This window comes from Natrix helvetica (assembly GCF_964273705.1).
Source record: "Natrix helvetica genome assembly, chromosome: Z".
NCBI lineage: Eukaryota > Metazoa > Chordata > Lepidosauria > Squamata > Natricidae > Natrix > Natrix helvetica.
Window position 1 is genome coordinate 56,188,083 of NC_138554.1, and position 18,881 is coordinate 56,206,963.

General features: G+C 38.6%; 1 protein-coding gene across 3 annotated transcripts in view; it reads left to right on the top strand.

Moving 5' to 3' along the window:
• LOC309381309 (receptor expression-enhancing protein 1-like) overlaps positions 1-18,881 on the top strand; it is a 56,134-nt gene that overhangs the window by 22,861 nt on the left and 14,392 nt on the right. For all 3 annotated transcript variants that reach the window (XM_081932162.1, XM_081932163.1, XM_081932164.1), the window contains exons 5-6: positions 358-471; positions 14,265-14,448. In XM_081932162.1, the coding sequence (XP_081788288.1) occupies positions 358-471; positions 14,265-14,448 (298 nt within the window). The remainder of the gene's footprint in view (positions 1-357; positions 472-14,264; positions 14,449-18,881) is intronic.

The window sequence follows — 18,881 nt, forward strand, 5'->3', positions numbered from 1 at the left end:
TTGGTTTAGCCTTTAAGCAGTAAAGTATGATCACCAAGCTACAGTGGTTTGGTTCGTGTAAACATATTAAGCCCAAACCTAACAAATTATGCTTAGAGGTCATCTGAAAGTGGAGTGGAAGACACTTCAGTTTCCAAATTTGCATATTCCTTTTATTATAAAATAATCACAACTCCTCTCATACAATTGTTATATCAATGAGGAAGGTGGATGATTTGGTAAATCATACCCTGTTTTAACTGTTTTGATCTATATTCAGGGCAGGCATGGAAACATCTTCCTTTTGATAAGTAAGAAAAAGACAAATTTATTTGAACTCTTTTGAGTTTGATTGTGGATTTTTTTTCTTTTTGACAGGAAATAGATGGTTGCTTAGTCCAAGCAAAAGATCGCAGCTATGATGCCCTGGTGCATTTTGGGAAACGGGGGCTAAATGTTGCAGCCACAGCTGCTGTAATGGCAGCTTCCAAGGTAATCAGTAGGACAATTCAGGATATGAGAATTACTTTAATGTTACAATTTTCTTTGGCTGTGAGAATGTTCAAACAATGGCTTATGAGCAATGCTTAGTATCAGAAGCTCTAAAGCCATTTGCCATTAATAGTGAAAGGCCATAAATGTCTCAGTACACATAGACACAAGGTCCTAAGAATTACATTCTTTGCAAGGTGATTGACAAAAAAATGTAGTGTTATACTTAGCAAAACTTATAGCTACAACAAAATGCACCCACAAATATAGTGGCTTGAGGTATAAACCTAAGAGATTTTGGAATCATTTCATGTTCTTTTTCGGGGATTTCTATTTCAAAAAAGTTTAATCTTCACTTAACCTATTTCTTTTTTATTGAATTAAAGGAAGGAAACTCTAAATTGATTTTATACAAACTCCCAAACAATATGAAAAACTGAACAGAACATTTTGTGCTAAAAATGAGGTTGTTTAAAGAGGTAGGAATAATTGTATGTACGTTTACAATCTCTGTGTGATAATGGAGAATGAACTGATACAAATAGTCTTACAAGAACAATTGTGCCTGCAATTTGGGTCATAAGACATTGCAATTGTTAAGGTAGGCACCCATGTGACCATCTCATTCAACAACCGCAATCCCAGCTTCCCCTATTGCAATTGTTAAACAACAGCACAGAGTGCTCTGGGCTGAGAAAGGCTCTGGGAGGCCAGTACCCTCCATGCACATGCAGAAACCTGCTGCAGATCAGAAGGCCTCAGCCAGCTAGATTCACCAGTATGTGGGATTCTGCCACATCCAGGTCTTGCCCAGCTATGCCTTCCAGTACATGGAAGTTTACTATGGATTGGAAGCCTTGGTTAGCAGTCTCACCAGCATATGGGCCATCCACCCACCCCACCTTTCCCCACTTTTTCTAGAAGTTTTGCGCCTTTTCTCCATTACACCCCTTTTTTGAAAGGGACTTCTCAACATCCAGTTGTGTAGGTCAACTTCCCTTCCCTTTTCAGGTAGCTGCTGACAAGCATCCCCAGCCAATGAGCTGCACATTTACTGCAGAAAGCTAGCCAACACCAGCCTTTGCAATATTCTGAGCCTCTATCTCTGAAAACATTGTGTTGGCTAGCTTTCTGCAGTCACTGTACCTTGTATTGGCAGGGTGTACTTGTAAGAAAACGTACAGAAAATGAAAAAATGTACAGAAAATGAAGATAAGTTCAGTCGAGCAGCTGGGCAGAAAAAAGATTTAAGCCTTGGGGAGTGGTGGGGCAATGGAAAGGCTGATGTGCTGGTGGGCCTAGCAGGTCAAGGCCTCCCAGCTCCTCCCAGCTCATGGGGAGAAATTGCAGTGCTCCTGTGTTCATGAGGGCAGGCACACTGCCAAGCACCCCAAATTTTGTCATATGACAGCAGAGGACTGTGACAGTTGGAACTTCAGGAGGGAGTTGTATGTCCCTTTGTTTAGTACTGTTGTAATTTTGAAGAGTTCTGGTTTGTTCAGTGGTGGGTTTCAAAAATTTTTAGAACCTATTCTGTAGGTGTGGCCTGTTCTGTGGGAGTGGCTTGGTGGGCATGTGACCGGGTGGGAGTGGCTTGGTGATCATATGACCAGGTGGGAGTAGCTTGGCAGTCATGTGACTGAGTGGGAGTGGCTTGGAAGTTATGTGACTGGGTGGGAGTAGCTTGGAAGTCATGTGATTGGGTGGGAGTGGCCAAGTCGATGTAACTGAATTATTGCTCTCAAAAATGACCTACAAAAAGAAGATATAAAAAAGGAAATTTATTATTTTGTGCACTTACTACTTAAATAAGAATAAAATAAGTACACAAAATAATAAAACAGCTACTTACAGAGGAAATATGGCTGTCCTTGCCGGTCTTCAACATTACTGACCACCTTACACACACACCTCCAGCCCCTCTGCCTCTTCCCTCTTCACTCAGACATTTTTAAAACTCACAGCCTGTGCACACACAAGACATTTTTAATACCCAGAGCCTGTGCACAGCACACACACTTCCAGCCCCTCTGCATCTTCCCTCTTCTTGATTCACTCAGACATTTTTAAAAGAGTGGAAGTGTGTGTGTGTGCACGGGCTGTGAGTTTTAAAAACGTCTGAGTGAATCCAGGAAGAGGGAAGAGGCAGAGGGGCTGGAAGTTGATGTGCTGTGCACAGGCTGTGAGTTTTAAAAACGTCTGAGTGAATCCAGGAAGAGGGAAGAGGCAGAGGGGCTGGAAGTGGATGTGCTGTTCACAGGCTGTGAGTTTTAAAAATGTCTGAGAGAATCCAGGAAGAGGGAAGAGGCAGAAGGGCTGGAAGTGGATGTGCTGTGCACAGGCTGTGAGTTTTAAAAACGTCTGAGTGAATCCAAGAAAAGGGAAGAGGCAGAGGGGCTGAAAGTGTGTGTGTGTGCACAGGCTGTGAGTTTTAAAAACGTGAGTGAATCTAGGAAGAGGGACGAGGCAGAGATGCTGGGAGAGTGTGCTCCTATAGTATCTTCCATCCCCTCTGCCTCTTCCTTTTTCCCCAACATCCTCCTCCTCCCACCAGCCACTCACCAGTTCTTTCTTCTTCTGGTTCTTCTTCTGAGAACTTTTTGGCAACATGGTGAGGATGGACAGGGCGAGTGAAAAAGCATATGAGGGGAGGGAGCGTTCCAGTATGGGGCCTCCTGACCAATGGGTATGGGAAGGCCTACTAAATTTCACCATCCAATACAGCCATACCAGTCCGTACCGGTTGAAACCCACCCCTGGGTTTGTTGCGCAGTCAGCAAGATTGTTGTTACATTTATTTTCCACCTATCTCACCATGGGACTACTCTAAGCGGCTTACAACAATAAAAAAGAAGAAATTATAAGAACGTAAACAAAACTGAAGTAAAATAATAGAACAATAGAATAAATAATGAAAAAGAAAACAATCAGAATACACCAATATGATAACCAAAAAAGTAAATGGGTGGAAGTCAGAGAGAAAGGGATGGGAGGTGGAGTCAGCTATCAATCCAGCAGCCACCTCCAGTGTGGAACCCAGCCCAGTCAGCAGAACCAAGTCTTCAGGCTCTTGCAGAAGAATAGGAGGGTAGGAGCAGATCTTACCCTGGAGGGCAAGATGTTACAAAGGGTGGGTTTTGCAGCAAAGAAGGCTCTTCTGAATCCCGATAGTCGGAGTTCTTTAACCAACAGGATCCACAGTAGGCCCCTTCTGCTAGCATGAGTAGGTGGGCTTCTGCTAGTGGGACAACAAGATGGTTCATCTGGTAGCTGGACCTATGACATTAAGGTTTTTAAAGGTGATAACCAACACTTGAACTGCACTAGGAAGTAGCCAATGAAGTTTGCGGAGCAGAGATATAATATGGGCCATCCTAGGGGCCTCAAAGACTGTTCTCACTGCCACACTTTGCACCAGCTGAAGCTTCCAAATGGATTTCAAGATTATCCCCGTGTAGAATGCACTGCAGTAATCCAGATGAGCGACGACTAGTAAGTAAGTAAAATTTATTTACAGCCACAGACCAAAACACAAGTACTACAAAGAGACATAAGAGAATTGATCATAGCATCATAGCAATCAGTCACCAGAAGGTTAATTAAGGAAAGTTACAGCATTCTCCTCTAATGGTTACAGCTCTTAAGAAAAATTTGGAAACCTGAGAGGTGATGTATGAGGAGCCAATGAGAGATGACTAGGGCTTGAGTGACTGAGCACAGGAGGCCATGATCCAGGAAATGTCACCACTGATGCACAAACTGGAGCTGTGCTAAAATTGTCCTGAGTGATTCTCAGACATGAATCCAGGAGAACTCCTAAGATGTGAAATGGGTTTGAATAGGGTAATGCAACTCCTTCTGAACTAAGAATGATCTTGGATCCTTGAGGCTCCATGTACCCAAAGCCACTCTAGTCACTTGCTGAATGAATGGTCATAAATAAATCAAGGATAAATCAAGAAATCAAGTAAAGCAATATTATTATTATTTATTTCAGTTGATTTATTGCATTGATTTAATAATTTGTAACAATTAAATGTCAGATGATCCTGATCATTAAACATTGGACAAAATGAATATGTTTGCTAGACTATGGTTTCAAAGGGAGAAGAGGTTTAATTGCTTAATTAAGTTATTTATATAAATAGTTATTTAAAAAGTATTAATTGGAATTAGAGGATATATAAGATTGATATGAAATATAAAACTAAGTTAGTCTTTAGGATGTTTTTTAAGCTGTTTTTGTTTTCCTATTATTATGAAGATAAGACTATTTCACATCTAAACTGTATACCATTTAGTGTTTGAGTGGCCTTTAGAAGAAGTGGTGAAATTTGCAATACATTGTATTACATAGTTTCTCTTCATATAGAGTAGGGGTGTCCAACTGGCGGCTGCGGGCCGTATGCGTCACATGCAGGCCACGCCCACTCCAGCTCTGTGGATGGGGAAAACATCATGTGATGGCAACATGATGCTGTGAGTTTGACACCCATGGTATAGAGAAATTAGCTGTTAATTGTTCTACAAAACTAGAGTGGAGGTCATTATTCAATATATACACATAGCACTCTGCAATGACAACAGCAAGGCCTTGAATAGGTGGTACAGTATATGGTATATATAGCTTTTCTATGACTTCATACTTGTAGAACAATCTTAACATTTGTTTTATATGTTGCCACAGTGGGATTTTTTTTTTACCTGCTAGATCACCCAGCTCCTTCATTTTCTCTTGCATTTGGATCTGAAAGATGGGCAGGTAACCTTGTGAAGGTTTCTATTAACTTCTAAACTAATCTACGTATTATCAAGCAAGACCAGCATGCTTTTTCTTTTTACTAAAACGAACACTATCAAGAGTAAATGTGGAATATTGTTATTCTGCTTTCTTTGATCCATTCAGCTTTAAACTATGACTTTATCAGTAATAATAAAAATTGCAGGGGTGTCATTTAACATAGGAGTAGTTTACTACTTTTATATCAATTTCACCTTAGTTATGACAGGATTATTTAGTCATTCAGTGGCTACATGATTTCACTTCTGTAGATTTTAACACACAGGGCTCATGCAGAGCTTCACCTAAGACGCTCTGAAGCATATGCAGGTGCAAATACAGCATATCTGCAATTCTTTAAAGCAGCTACAGTTTTTTTTCCTCCGGGATCATGTCCCCCTCTGCATCTGCTGTGCACTCCCAAGAAAATTTACATCTGGTTTATGAAGCTGTAGAAAGTTGTTATATATATGCCTCCATTTACTCTAAAATATATTTTTGCCTTGTGCTACACAGCCCACGTAACTTAGTGATCAATTCCTACTGAAAAAAAAAAAATCACCTGAAACAATTTCTTCTATGTAAAGACTGTGATTAAAAATGTACCAACTTTATTATTTATTTATTTGCATTGTTCAACACATCTGGGGGAACGTTTTAATGTTTTGGGGAAGTGCTCAAAGCAAAATATGTCCATTAGGTATAGAAGTTAAAAGCATTTATTTCTATATTATTTCTAAAAAAGGGGGAGTAGAAATCACATCATCAAAATTTACTTACTATTCAGTTCTAAGCATTGGTGGTACAATCTTGAAAAACTTCAGAGAGGTTTGGGGGACCCATATCTATGCTATGAATTTTTAGTAGCCTGTAAACCAGGTACTATAATAATCTGTGAATAACTGAATTCACAGATTAAGCTTTGATTAAGGTTTATTATTTAATCTTAGTGTTATTTGAATATAATTGTTGAATTCAAATAACACTAAGATCAAAAAATAAAGCTTAATCAGGGAATTCAGTTACTAAGTTTTATATTTTACATATTGTTTTTATTTATATTCATTTTACTATTTTAAACAAAAATCTAAAAAAAAGCTTCTAAAATATGTTCACTTTAAAAAAAGTTTTAAAAACCTTGGGATATAGCTATTTTTATTGTCTAAAAAGGAGGCATTAATGAAAAATGTATAAAAATGAAGACAAAATGCATCCAAAGTATATCAAGAAATTTATACAGACTGATAATATAAATACATTTTGAGATACTTCAAGTGCTTATTTAATGAAATACTTGTAGAAAAAGATTGATTTCATGTAATATGTACTTTTAGTTATATATACCAAAGAAAAATACATTTTCTTGAAAGTTATTTCTAATATAACACTAACAGTTTGGTGTTTGGTTTAAATGAAAATATTTTTCATTTAAGTAATATTTTTCCTAAGTAATATTTAACAACTTAAATGACAATCCTATGCATGTTTATTGAAATGCAAATTCTACCTAGAGCATTCAACCGTGATGATACCCAGATAAACATAGGCTCCTAAGAACTTCAAGTAATATCTGGCATCATTTTGCTTTCTTATGAATAATCACAGTGATGATAGCATTTACTAATTCCGTCCATAATGTTTTTGTGTATTTGCATGTATTTTGTTCCATAGTTGATTGATACAGATTTATAGTGAATAAGAAACACAGGATGCAAAAATACATACATCTTTGTTTCAAGATGTAAAGAGCAAAATATAATTTTGAGACTGAAATATTTAGTATCCATGGTTATCCCTCTATTGGTAACCTATTGAGTGGCTGGAGTGCATTATATCAGCAGCTGCTATGATAGGAGAGAGTTCAAAAGTTTCAGCTATAGGTAATCCTCAACTTAGGACTGGTTGCCTAAAATACAACAGACTCAAAAGAAGTGGCTTATGGTCCATCCTCAAATTTATAACTGCTACACCACTACCACAGTCATTTGATTGCATTTCAGGTGCTTGGTAACTGCCTCACATTTATGACCAGTTGCAGCATTTCAGAATTTCAGAATTGTATTTTGTGACTTATTTGCCATTTTCTGGCAAGAAATGCCCATTTGATAAGTTGGATTTGGCCACATGATTTGCTAAACGATTGATATAAGAGCAGCTATAAAATGGAGCCTAATCACATGCTGTTTTGACTTATGACTGCAGTGACCTAGATCCAACATTCAGAACTCAATTGTGGTCTTAAATCAAGGACTATCTCTAGTGCAAAATAAGTCATTTGTAAGACTTTTCACCAAAGCTAGTTGCTCATTGTCTACATTCTTAATCAACATTATTGGTCCATTTCTGTTCATTGTTGAATAATTACAGATATTATCTTTGGCCACACCCATGGAGCTGCCATGTTCCCTTCCTGTTTTGGAGCTGGCAAAAACTTGCTGCCTTCTCCACATGGCGTACTCTTTATCATGTAAAAATAGGTATATATTGTTATTTGTATAGTTTTAAGGGCATCATTCCAAGGGCTGTGATTGTGGTTCACTTAGCTGAAACTCTACTCGCATCCAATATCATTCACCATATTAGCAGTCTATGTCATGTTCTGCATGCTGTCTTGATCTCCCTGGGATCAGTCAAATAAATAAGAAAATAAAATTATCCTTTAATTAGCAAGCACACTGCTTTGTTACTCCACGAACTATTTTTTTAATCTTTTTTTTTGTCCTTACTATTAGCTATTGATTTTTTTAAAAAATCATGAAACAATGGATCCACTGATTGACTATTCAATATAACAGTTACTTAATTAGGGCTTTTCTATATTTGGTTGACACCAAGTGGTCATTTGCATTTTTGCCCCCAGTAGACAAGGATTTAAAAGCTAGTTTTAAAAAAGGGAATTAACTGGGTGGATTGGTATGGAAGCTACATGCTATCATAAAAACATTACATAAGGAGAAGAAATGAGGACCTATGGATGTTGGGAGCATTCCCTGTCAGGTAGGCTAAATAAAAAATGTGACCATCTGGGAGGAGCAGCTGTAATATCTGAGGTGGTGTTTCAATGCATCAGCAAGGCTGGAATCCCTATTCAATTGGCTTGAATAATTTAGCCTACTTCATATACTGGATGGCCAATGAGAATATGTCATCAAGACTTACCTTTCAACTAATAAAAAATATGTGCAGTTGTTCTCGGCGCCAGCCAATTACTTCCTGAAGTTGTTCCAAGTGCAGCCAAAATATAGCTTGTTTTGTTAGATTTAGTGAAGAAAGAAACAGATGTGCAGGTGTAAATTGAGAACTGCCAGGATGAGTTTTAGCAGCTGAAAGCAGCTCTTAGCTGTAGTATTGTCTTAGAAGCTTTAGACTTTGAAAAGCTGTTCACATTAATCACAGATCTTCAGAGAGGGGCATTGAAGTATTGTTAACACCAAACTCTTCATCCAATGGTGTTCCTAAGAAACTGTTGATGAGAGAATCCCATTCCTCTCAGCAGAGTGGGCTCTATTGTGGCATGCATCTATGATAAATTATATTGTTCTCTGTAGAAATGTTGATTTGAACAAAAAATTGATTGAATAGCTCTGAGAAGCCCACCATAATAAGTTAGTGTCCTGGAGTCTTATCCCGCTGAAATATGGCTTTAAGATAGAATGACAGATGTGTTGTTCAGATAATTATTTCAAGGGATCAATAATTATACAGCAACGCAAGAAGTGAATCTAAAAAAATTAAGATATTGCCAACAGAACTATTTTGGACAACAGTAGCTTAGAAATTACCATTGATGAATAAATATTTCACACAGACATAACTATATATGCTTAACTAATTGCATGTTCTATATTCAGGTAGTCCCTGACTTATAACTGGTTGCTTAGCAACCATTTGAAGTTATGATGGACTCCCCCAAGGGTACTTATGATCTGATTCTGAAGTTGCAATGCCTTCCAATCACATGACCACATGTGGAATGGTCAACAGCTGGCTGCATTCATGACTGGTCTTCCGTTTTCAGCAAAAATGCCTTATAGTGAAAAATGGTTGCTTTATGATCACAGTGGTTGCTTTATGACAGCAGCAGTGCCTTAACAACCATTGCAAAAAAAAAGTCATAACATTGAATTGGTCATATTGGTGACCCGCTGTATAACCATAATGACTTACAACTGTAATGGGCAGGTTCCATTATGGTCATAAGTCAAAGGATTGCCTGTATGTTGTGTTAAGACAGTGGTTCTCAACCTTCCCAATGCCACGACCTTTCAATACAGTTCCTTGTGTTGTGGTGACCCCCAACCATAAAATTGGTATCTTGGTTCCTAAGACCATCAAAAATATGTGTTTTCCGATGGTCTTAGCCAACCACTGTGAAAGGGTTGTTCGACCCCCAAAGGGGTCCCGACCCACAGGTTGAGAACCACTGTGTTAAGAGAATCAGCTCTTAGCATGGTCATCCTAGCAGACAGAGCAGTATTTAGCTAAACCCATAATCTTTTAAAAGAAATACATGTGGTGAATGAGTCAGTCAGTTCCACTGACAGTAAACACATTTGTTTCGATCCACATTAATTCATCACAGACAATAAATCTAGTCTTGTAAAAGAGATAGTAACATGCTTTGGCTTATCTGTAAAATCAGATTACTTAAACTCCTCCCTTTTTGCTAGAGAAAAATGATTTGTTGTTTTGAAAACTAAAGCAGAGATTGGGAATGGAGAAGAAGAAAATCAGTATATCTGCCATGTCCCAAGCAGCCTCCGAATTTAACTCTGAATTTAACTGACTGGAATCCTCAGGGACTGAAGCCCAGGGATAACTGAGTCAGATAAAAACCTATTGCACACAAAAAAATCCTTGTGGGAAAATCAGTTAGCTAGAAGTATGTTATATTTAAGTCAAATGTATTGTCTTTTATTATTATTGTCTTTATTGAATCTCAGTCATTGTGTGTATTTTATTAAATTGACACCTGTTTACATCAATTACATCTTTATTACTACCAGATCAATAGCGTGTTGTGATGAGCTGTGGTGGCTCAGTGGTTAGAATACAGTATTGCAGACTAACCCATTGCTCACTCCAGGAGTTCTATTCTGAGTGGTTCAAGGTTGACTCAGCCTTTCATCCTTCCGAGGTTGGTAAAATGAGGACCCAGATTGTTGGGAGCAATATGCTGATTCAGTAAACTGCTTAGAGAGGACCGTAAAGCACTGAGAAATGGTATATAAGTCTAAGTGCTCTTGCTATCTGCTCAAGAGTATTGTATGTATTTTTTAAAAAAAAATTATTTAAATAAGTTATTTGCAAAGTAAAGCACTACAAATTTAAATAAAAAAGTTATAGAAAAGAGTTAAATAAATAAGATAAATAAAATGAGAGAGAGAAAAAGAAAGAAAATCTAAGAGTGGTTTCTGATCTTTATAGCAATGATTAGAGGTAGGAATCTCTCCAATTCTCACAACTTTTTACAGAAAAAAAATCAAAAGATAAAAGATAAGCAGAAACAGCATCTTATTGTACATTGTATCAACCATGTGTTCAATCATCTCTTTTGCACTTTCTAATATATCAACAATTAAAATGATATTCCAGATATATTTATTTTTGTGACCTGAGTCTTTCCGTTATTGTTCCCTCCCCCCTGTCCCCAGGTGGAGCCGCAGTCCCTCCCTCCTTCATGCCTTGTGTTTTGTTGCCCTTTTCACTACTTCTTATATTTCCGTCCTCTAGGAGGGCACTATGTTTTTTAATGAAGGCCTCTGCCTCCACGATTGTGTTAATTCTAATTCTGTTTCCCTCCCAGAAGATCAGCATTCCTTCTGGCAATAACCATCTAAACCAAATTCCCTTATTATATAATTTCTTTGATAAGGAGGAATACTTCCTCATCTTATCTCTTATTTTTTTTGGAATTTGCTTAAGAACACCAATTTCTTTATCTTTATATTTTAGTGGTCCCCCCTCTGAGCCCCTAGAATCTCATCCCTCGTGGTCTTCCTAAGAAATTTAACATGTACTTCCCTTGGAACATTATGTGTTCTGGTATATGCTGAATTAATCCTGTAAACCAGATCCATATGCCACCACAACTGTTCTTTATCTCTTTTAATATATTCTGCTAAAATTGTACTCATAATATCCTTAAGATCTTCATCTTCTGTCTCCGGTAGGTTCTGGAATCTGAGAAAGAAGGACATTCTTTCAAGTTCTATCTTTGCCATAAAATTTTCCAATTCTATATTCCCCTTCTGGACTGCCTTAACCTCCTCTCCCAGCCCAGCCGCGCCCTCCTCTAGCACACCAATTCTCTGTTTATTTTCTGTTATTTGTTGCTGCACACTTTTAAGCTCATCTCTAAAATCTGCTACCTCCTTTTTCAACTCATTTTGTCCCTGCATAATAGCTTGAAACATTTGAGTAACAGATAAATCTTTTGAACTCTCTCCAGTCTTTTCTTGTAAAAATGATGAAATTTTTGTCTGTTGAATTGTTGGACTGGATGCAGTAGAAGTTGGTGCCGAGGTTGCTTTGCCAGGTGGTTTTCTGGGCCCTATTGTCTAAATTCAGAAAGAGTAAAAATCTTTTGCAAAAGAATAAGCGTCTGTGAAGGGCACAGCCAAGCGAGTCCGAGAAGACAGGCAAATCCAAAAGTGAAAATTAACCCTCTGTCACAGTTCCAAGCCAAGAAGTCACTCAAAAAAAAAAAAAAAGGAAATCAAATAGTCCAAATCCAGAAAGACCACGTAATAGGAGAGGCTCCAAGAGTCCTTCAGGGGGGATAATATAAAGCCAGACTTTCTTCAAAGGTAGTTTCAAAAGGCAGACTTCATTTATAAGTGCGAAGAAGAAGAAGGAAGAAGGCCATCTTGGCTCCTCCTTGGGATCAGGAGCAGAACATTAAAAACTTCCATAAAACTTTCAAAACAACTCAGCAATCAGCTCTTGCAGTTATGATATAAATCTTTTCACATAGTTAGTTCAAGTGGCTAATTCAATTTTTTGCTCTCTATCTCCATTCCGAGATTGAGAGATAGTCCAAATGCCGCTTTGCCTGAGAGGGGTAGAAGAAAAAACAACGCCCCTCCAATCTTCCTACTTCAAACAGATTGAATCCACAACTTGTAAAAAAGCCGCTACTCGTCAGTTAAAAGCAATTAAGGAGATTGGAGCGAATTTCTCACCTCCAGCACTTCAGCCGCTGCATGTAGTTAACTCTTTCCTTCCGGAATCCATTCAGTGAAAGTGCTGCTAAGCACCCCCTACGCTCCCCGGCTCCTAAGGCGAAAATGGAGACCCCCCCATGGCTGCCGCCTATCCAGGGGGTTCCAGCAAGCCGCCCTACGGCAGGTGGTCCCTCCAAGACCCCCTGTGCTCCTAAAAGGAGCCCACCGGGGAAGCGAACAGCGGACCAATGTCCATCGCTTTCGGAAACCAGAAGTGATTTCGGAAACCGGAAGTGATCTCCTCGGAAACCAGAAGTGATATATATTTTATATTTTATCCTTTCTCTCTAAGGATACATTATTGGTCCCTTCTTTCCATCTTGTACCATGTCTTATCATTAAACCCATAAATCCCAAGTTCATTTTTTCCTATTTTTAACACACACAAATCTTTTATTTGTTGTTTTATTATAGATTGTTTTCAAATCCTGCCAATGTCTTGAATAGCTCTGTATTTCTAACTCTTGCTAAAAGAATTTTTGCATGTTTCCCTCCCCCTCTTTTTAAATAAAATTTTATTCAAGAATTAATCTCTGACACACCATAATTATCTAGAATCATTTATATACAATATAAAAAAACCATTGTTTTTACATCTCCATTCTATAGCAAAAAATGTTAAATTATTGCTGAAAGACACAGCTGTAATATGTATTTTCAGATCATGACCACTTGAGAAAAAGAGAGAGTGATCTTTATATGAAAATAAAACTATGTATATTGTATTTATTCAATTCAATTTCAATTTATTTGATTTCTAGACCGCCCCCTCTCCCCAAAGGGACTCTCAAGTAGTATATGATACTACTTGAGAAATATCAACTATGGATAATATGATCCTCTACAACTAAACCCATTTTTTTAATGGGGTAAGAATGATAGTAATAACCAAGTCTTTTGTGAGTTGATGCTTGATACTGGGAACCTCAAGAATGTAAGATAAACACTTTTAAATCGGTCTAAGGAGGAATAACAAATATTCAAAGTTTCAATCTTATGTAGAAAAATACTTCTACAAAATTTACAGAGGCATAATTAAGAATATTGGTTTGGAAATGGACATTCTAGTGTGCATTAAGACAATCTGAAACAAAGATTAACCCACTATACTAAATGCAGCCACCATTCTATATCCATTTAAGTGGAAAAAGCAATTCTTCAATAGTGGAGCACATCATTTGTACATCATTCCCCAGCATCTCCAGAGGGGTTGAAAAAGCTTCCTGTTTGAAATCATCAATCAATGTGATATAGAAGGTTCTGAACAAAATGAACCCATGATCTAATGAGCTTTTTAAAATTCCTTTCCCAACTAGTTTATGGGTGATAATATATCAGAAGGGAGCAAGAATGCAGCCTGCTTATAATGTCCTCAAGAATTCTAGCAAGGAAAGATGAATCCCAGAAATGCCATTATTGCTCAAAAAACATAGTCCTGGTGGCTTTGGAAGAGAATGCTTTTTTCTCTGTTAAGAAAATAGTTCTTTTGGGAATATTCTTTCACATTTATAAATTTCTTAAAATTTTACAATGCAAGTTGCCCCTCCAAAGGGATTTTAGAAATAATTTTATGTGAGTATGAGGATGAATAAAATGTCCATATTTACTAATATACATAAAAACATGATGATTTAAAAAATAAAGCATTTTACTGGAGATGAAGTATGTCCAAATATGTCACTCAAAATAATGGATTTTCAATATGTGCTTTCTTTCTCTCTTTTTCTTCACAAATACCTATTATTCTGAATCAAAACGTTATGATGTGTCACAATTGATTTTCACAGGGTCAAGGAGCGCTGTCAGAGAGGCTCCGGAGTTTTAGCATGCAAGATCTTACCACAATTAGAGGAGAGACCAGCAGCACTGCAATTCCACTGTCTCATGCCCCATCAGTTTCTGCACGGGCAAGTAGCAAGCAGAGTCAGTCGAAAACTTCCAAAATTGCATCAGACGGTATTGGACGTTCAGGTTAGTAGGAGTTGCCTGCAGACTTAATTGGTAAAATTTCCTCCTATCATCAATTATTAAAAATGAACACAAGATGACACAATAACATTGGATTTTGTACTCCCCAGAGCCCTTATAGTTCCAATTTCAAACATACTTTAAAAGGACATTTTTAGAATGATTTTGTAACCTTCAGTTGGGCAAAACTGCGAGTCACAAGGCAGCATTTTTTGAACCAAGGTACCTCAAACAGATTAACTTACACAATGCTGAGACCCATTGCTCCTGAAGAATGAAATTTGGGAAACTTGTGGCCACTTTAGAGCCACTGCTATGCTGCAGATTAAGCACTACCATGCTGCTTGGTCAGCCAGGGTGATATGATTGTCATTTCTAATGCCCCCTGATAGCATCCCATAACTCAATGGGGAAGCTGGCAGGAAGCACAAACTTAATCATGATTGCCCATGCTTCAGGTTTGCAAGGAGCATGAGCAAGAGGGAAGTTAGTAGGGAAGGTTGCAAGTTGCTCACATTCATGCTGTCTCTCCAGACACTCTGCGCTTGCATCCTGCCAATGAACTGCACAGGTCTGCTCATTGTATCTGACCTCCAGTATGCTACAACCTCTGATACCTTTCTGATCTGTAGGGCAGCTCTTGCACACCCCCAAGCACCCTTCCTGAGGGTGAAGCATCTTTTGCATAATTCCTTTACACCCTCCCAGGATAATATGGTAATAAAGTTAATTCTTCCTTCTTTGGAAAAAGCTAGAGCAGTGATGTTATTTACATTAAACAAAACTGCATGAAAATGTCACATATGTTAATGCTGCTGGAATTCAACTTTGCATGGGCTACATTTCTTCACCCTTGAACCTATTGATTGTTAAGGAAATAGTTCCAAAATATTTAGCATAGGAAATTACTGCACTATTTTCTCGCTTCCTTGTGTAAAAGACAAAATATACTTCATATATTTCTATGTAACATTTCATCTGTTGGATATTCCCGAGGCTGTTAAATTTCTCTCTCAATTCAGTTCTCTCTACTTTCTGATAGTTCAGGCTGGAAGAGATCAGTCCACAGGCCCTTTGCTGTAGATAGACTCATGTAACTTATTATTTCCTAAATAAAGCTAATTTTTATTTTCTTTCATAAAAGTGCTAGACGAGAACACTTTTTCCATACACTATAGAAAGGTAGTTATGATCCAGTTGTGGGATTCAAATTTGTTTACTACTGGTTCTGTGGGCATGATTTGGTGGGCGTGGTATGGCTTGGTGGGTGTGGCAGGGGAAGGATAGTGTAAAATCTCCATTCCCTCCCCACTCCAGAGGAAGGTTACTATAAAATCCCTGTTGCCTCCCGATCAGCTGGGACTCGGGAGGCAGAGAATAGATGAGGGTGGGGCCAGTCAGAGGTGGTATTTACCAGTTCTCCAAATTACTCAAAATGTCCACTACTGGTTCTCCAGAACTGGCCAAAACCTGCTGAATACCACCTCTGTTATGATCCAACAAAAGCTACTATGGTTTCAAATTTAAGAATGGAGTGTAAAATCTAAAAAGCATAAATTAATGAACAAAAGAAAAAAAGATTGTTATGTATATATTTTAATTGATTTATTAAACAAATAAATCTGCCCTTCTATTAAAGGATCTCTAGGTGGCAAACAGACAAAAAGTGGCAATGAGCCACAGTGTTGCAGTGATTAGAGTACAGTACTGCAAGCTACTTCTGCTGCCTGCCAGCTGCCTGCAATTTGGCAGTTTGAATCTCATTAGGCTCAAGGTTGACTCAGCCTTCCGTCCTTCCAAGGTCAGTAAAATGAGGACCCAAATTGGGGGCAATATGCTGACTCTGCAAACCGCTTAGAGAGGGATGTAAAGCACTGTGAAGCGGTATATAAGTCTAAGCGCTATTGCTATAGCCATTCAGATTTTCACAGTCTTCTAGAAGGGCAGGAAGGTTGGGTCTGTCTGTATCTCAGGGTGGAGGCTGTTCCACAAGACAGGCACCATGACAAAGAACTGATGCCCCCTAGGTCCAGCACTTGACACTGCTTCACCAATGGGACCTGGAGCAGATTTGTTCTGCTTACATGAGATTGAGCCACATGCCATATGGGTTTTAAACAGAACAACTAACATTTGTATTGCACCTGTAAGCAGAGGTATTGTGTAAATACATCACGAAGCACACATTACTACAAGTGCCACTGCATTGTAGACAAGCTGAAACTTCCAAATGCTCTTCAAGAACCACCCCGTGTAAAATGCATCGATGTACTTCATACACTAATGCAATCAGGAAGTGACTGAGTGACAATGAGCAGTGTCTCCTGATCTAGAAATTAATGCAATTGGAGCATATTATGCATTTGGGCAAAAGCCCTTCTAGTCTTGGTTACCATGTGCAGCAGTTCTGAATCCAGGAGTATTCTACCCACTTTCCTCTGTGTCTAGAATTGCTTCCAATTTATATTTTTCCTCCTCATTTACCAGTATAAGAGGGCAGTGCTACCTGTGAATGCAGAATTCAGGGGGAGCCTCTTTCACCAATAAAGAGTAATGGTACAGGATGAATTTTCATTGATGAAAATTCCCAATTGCAACTTGAGTGTAACTGGGTTTATTTGCTTAATCACTGGGAAAGAGCCAAAACATTTTTATCCAATTTCTTGGAAGGCCTTTTGGAATTAAAAAGAAAAGTAGAAAGGCATGACAAATTCCCTTCTGCAATTCTAGGCCTCTCTTTGTTTATATGCATCTGCTACTTTTTTTGTACGTGCCCTTTACCAGTTCAAGTTGTTCTTTAAGAGGCTTTAGGCAGCTTGCCTCTTGTGCAGAAAATGTGACTCATAAGGGATGGTGCTTTTGTGCCTGATTGTTGGCAAGACCTGAGAATGGAATCTGAAAGTTGCTTGGAACAAAGACATACCAATAGAGGCGTGTGCTGAATTGTTGTAAGGAAGAGCTATAAGATCAGTTCAGTTATCTTACTGATATGAAATATTATATCATGATTAACCATTTCAGATTCTCTGTTGGAGCCAGATGATACAAGGAAAAGAAAAGAAGTAGCACTGATGATGTTACCTACTTTGGGTAGTGAAATGTCTGCAAGGAAACTACCAAGCTCAAGAGATCACCAAGAATCCCTCAATTATTTAAAAACAATATTTAGTAAGGGGGCCTTCCAAAATTTGGAAATTTGCACTTCCATGGTCTGAAATTACACGATTGACCAAATCTTCAATTCATGTAATTTCAGACGTGGTCCAAAAGAAGCCGAGCCATTTCCTGGGACATTAGGAGATCCTTTTCAAGACATAAAATGACCCACTTTGGTAAATAAATCCACTACTACCAGTATGCTTATATATCTTTGCATTGGGGGAAGATTGGTGAATAAAATCTAGGAGAAATGGATCCTTTTCAAGACATAAAATGACCCACTTTGGTAAATAAATAAAGAGAGAGAGAGAGAGAGAGAGAGGGAGAGAGGGAGAGAGAGAGAGAGAGAGAGAGAGAGAGAGACCCTCCAGCAGCATCCTGTTGTTTTGTTGTTATGGCACAGCTGTCATACTACTCCCCCTAGGGCAGGGGTGTCCAAACTTGGGAACTTTAAGACTTGTGGACTTCAACTCCCAGAATTCTTAAAGTTCCCAAGTTTGGACACCCCTGCCCTAGGGGAAGAGGAATGTATAGATATTCGTTGTGCAATAGCTGCCCTCCTATTACTATGAAAGGCACACAATTGTTGGTTCCTGGAGGCCATCCATTGGGGTCCTGGCATAAGCATCCAACATTGCTATGCACTAATCCCAATCCCTAATAAATCAACAATCTCTCTTTCTGGTTCACCGTTTCAGGTGGGCCTCATTTATTTTTTGACCAAATGTTGTATGACCAGGACATTGTTCGTAGGTGACTGTGGCACATTATGTTCCAGCTTATTTGAGAAGATGTTTAGAAATTTATTTTGGGAGCCTGTAATGTAGAAGATGTAAAAATCAAATGGAAGAAAAAGTGTGCCTGATTTGCCAAGGTTTGATCAAATTCATATGATCTGTGGGAATTTGTATAGGCAATTTTTCCAGCAAGTGTCTGCATTGCTGAAAGGGAATTTTTACCATCAGCAAATACCTCCGTGTTTTAAGACAGGGTCTTATTTTCTTTTGACTCCTGAAATAAGCGCTTGGCCTTATTTTCGGAGAGGTCTTATTATTTTTGAAGTGCAGGAGGCCCTTTAACGTCAGCCGGCAGATCAGCTATCCAGAGAGGGCTGGAAATTCTGTCTCTGTTTCTGGCACGCTCTTGCCAGCATTAGCATCACTGGACCTGCAGCTCTTTTTGCGGCCGCCACTCGGAGAAGGGGCCCTGTAGCTAGAGTTTGCGGGCGCAGCCTCTGTGAGGCCATTTGCATGGATGGCAGGTGCATGTGGGGCGCG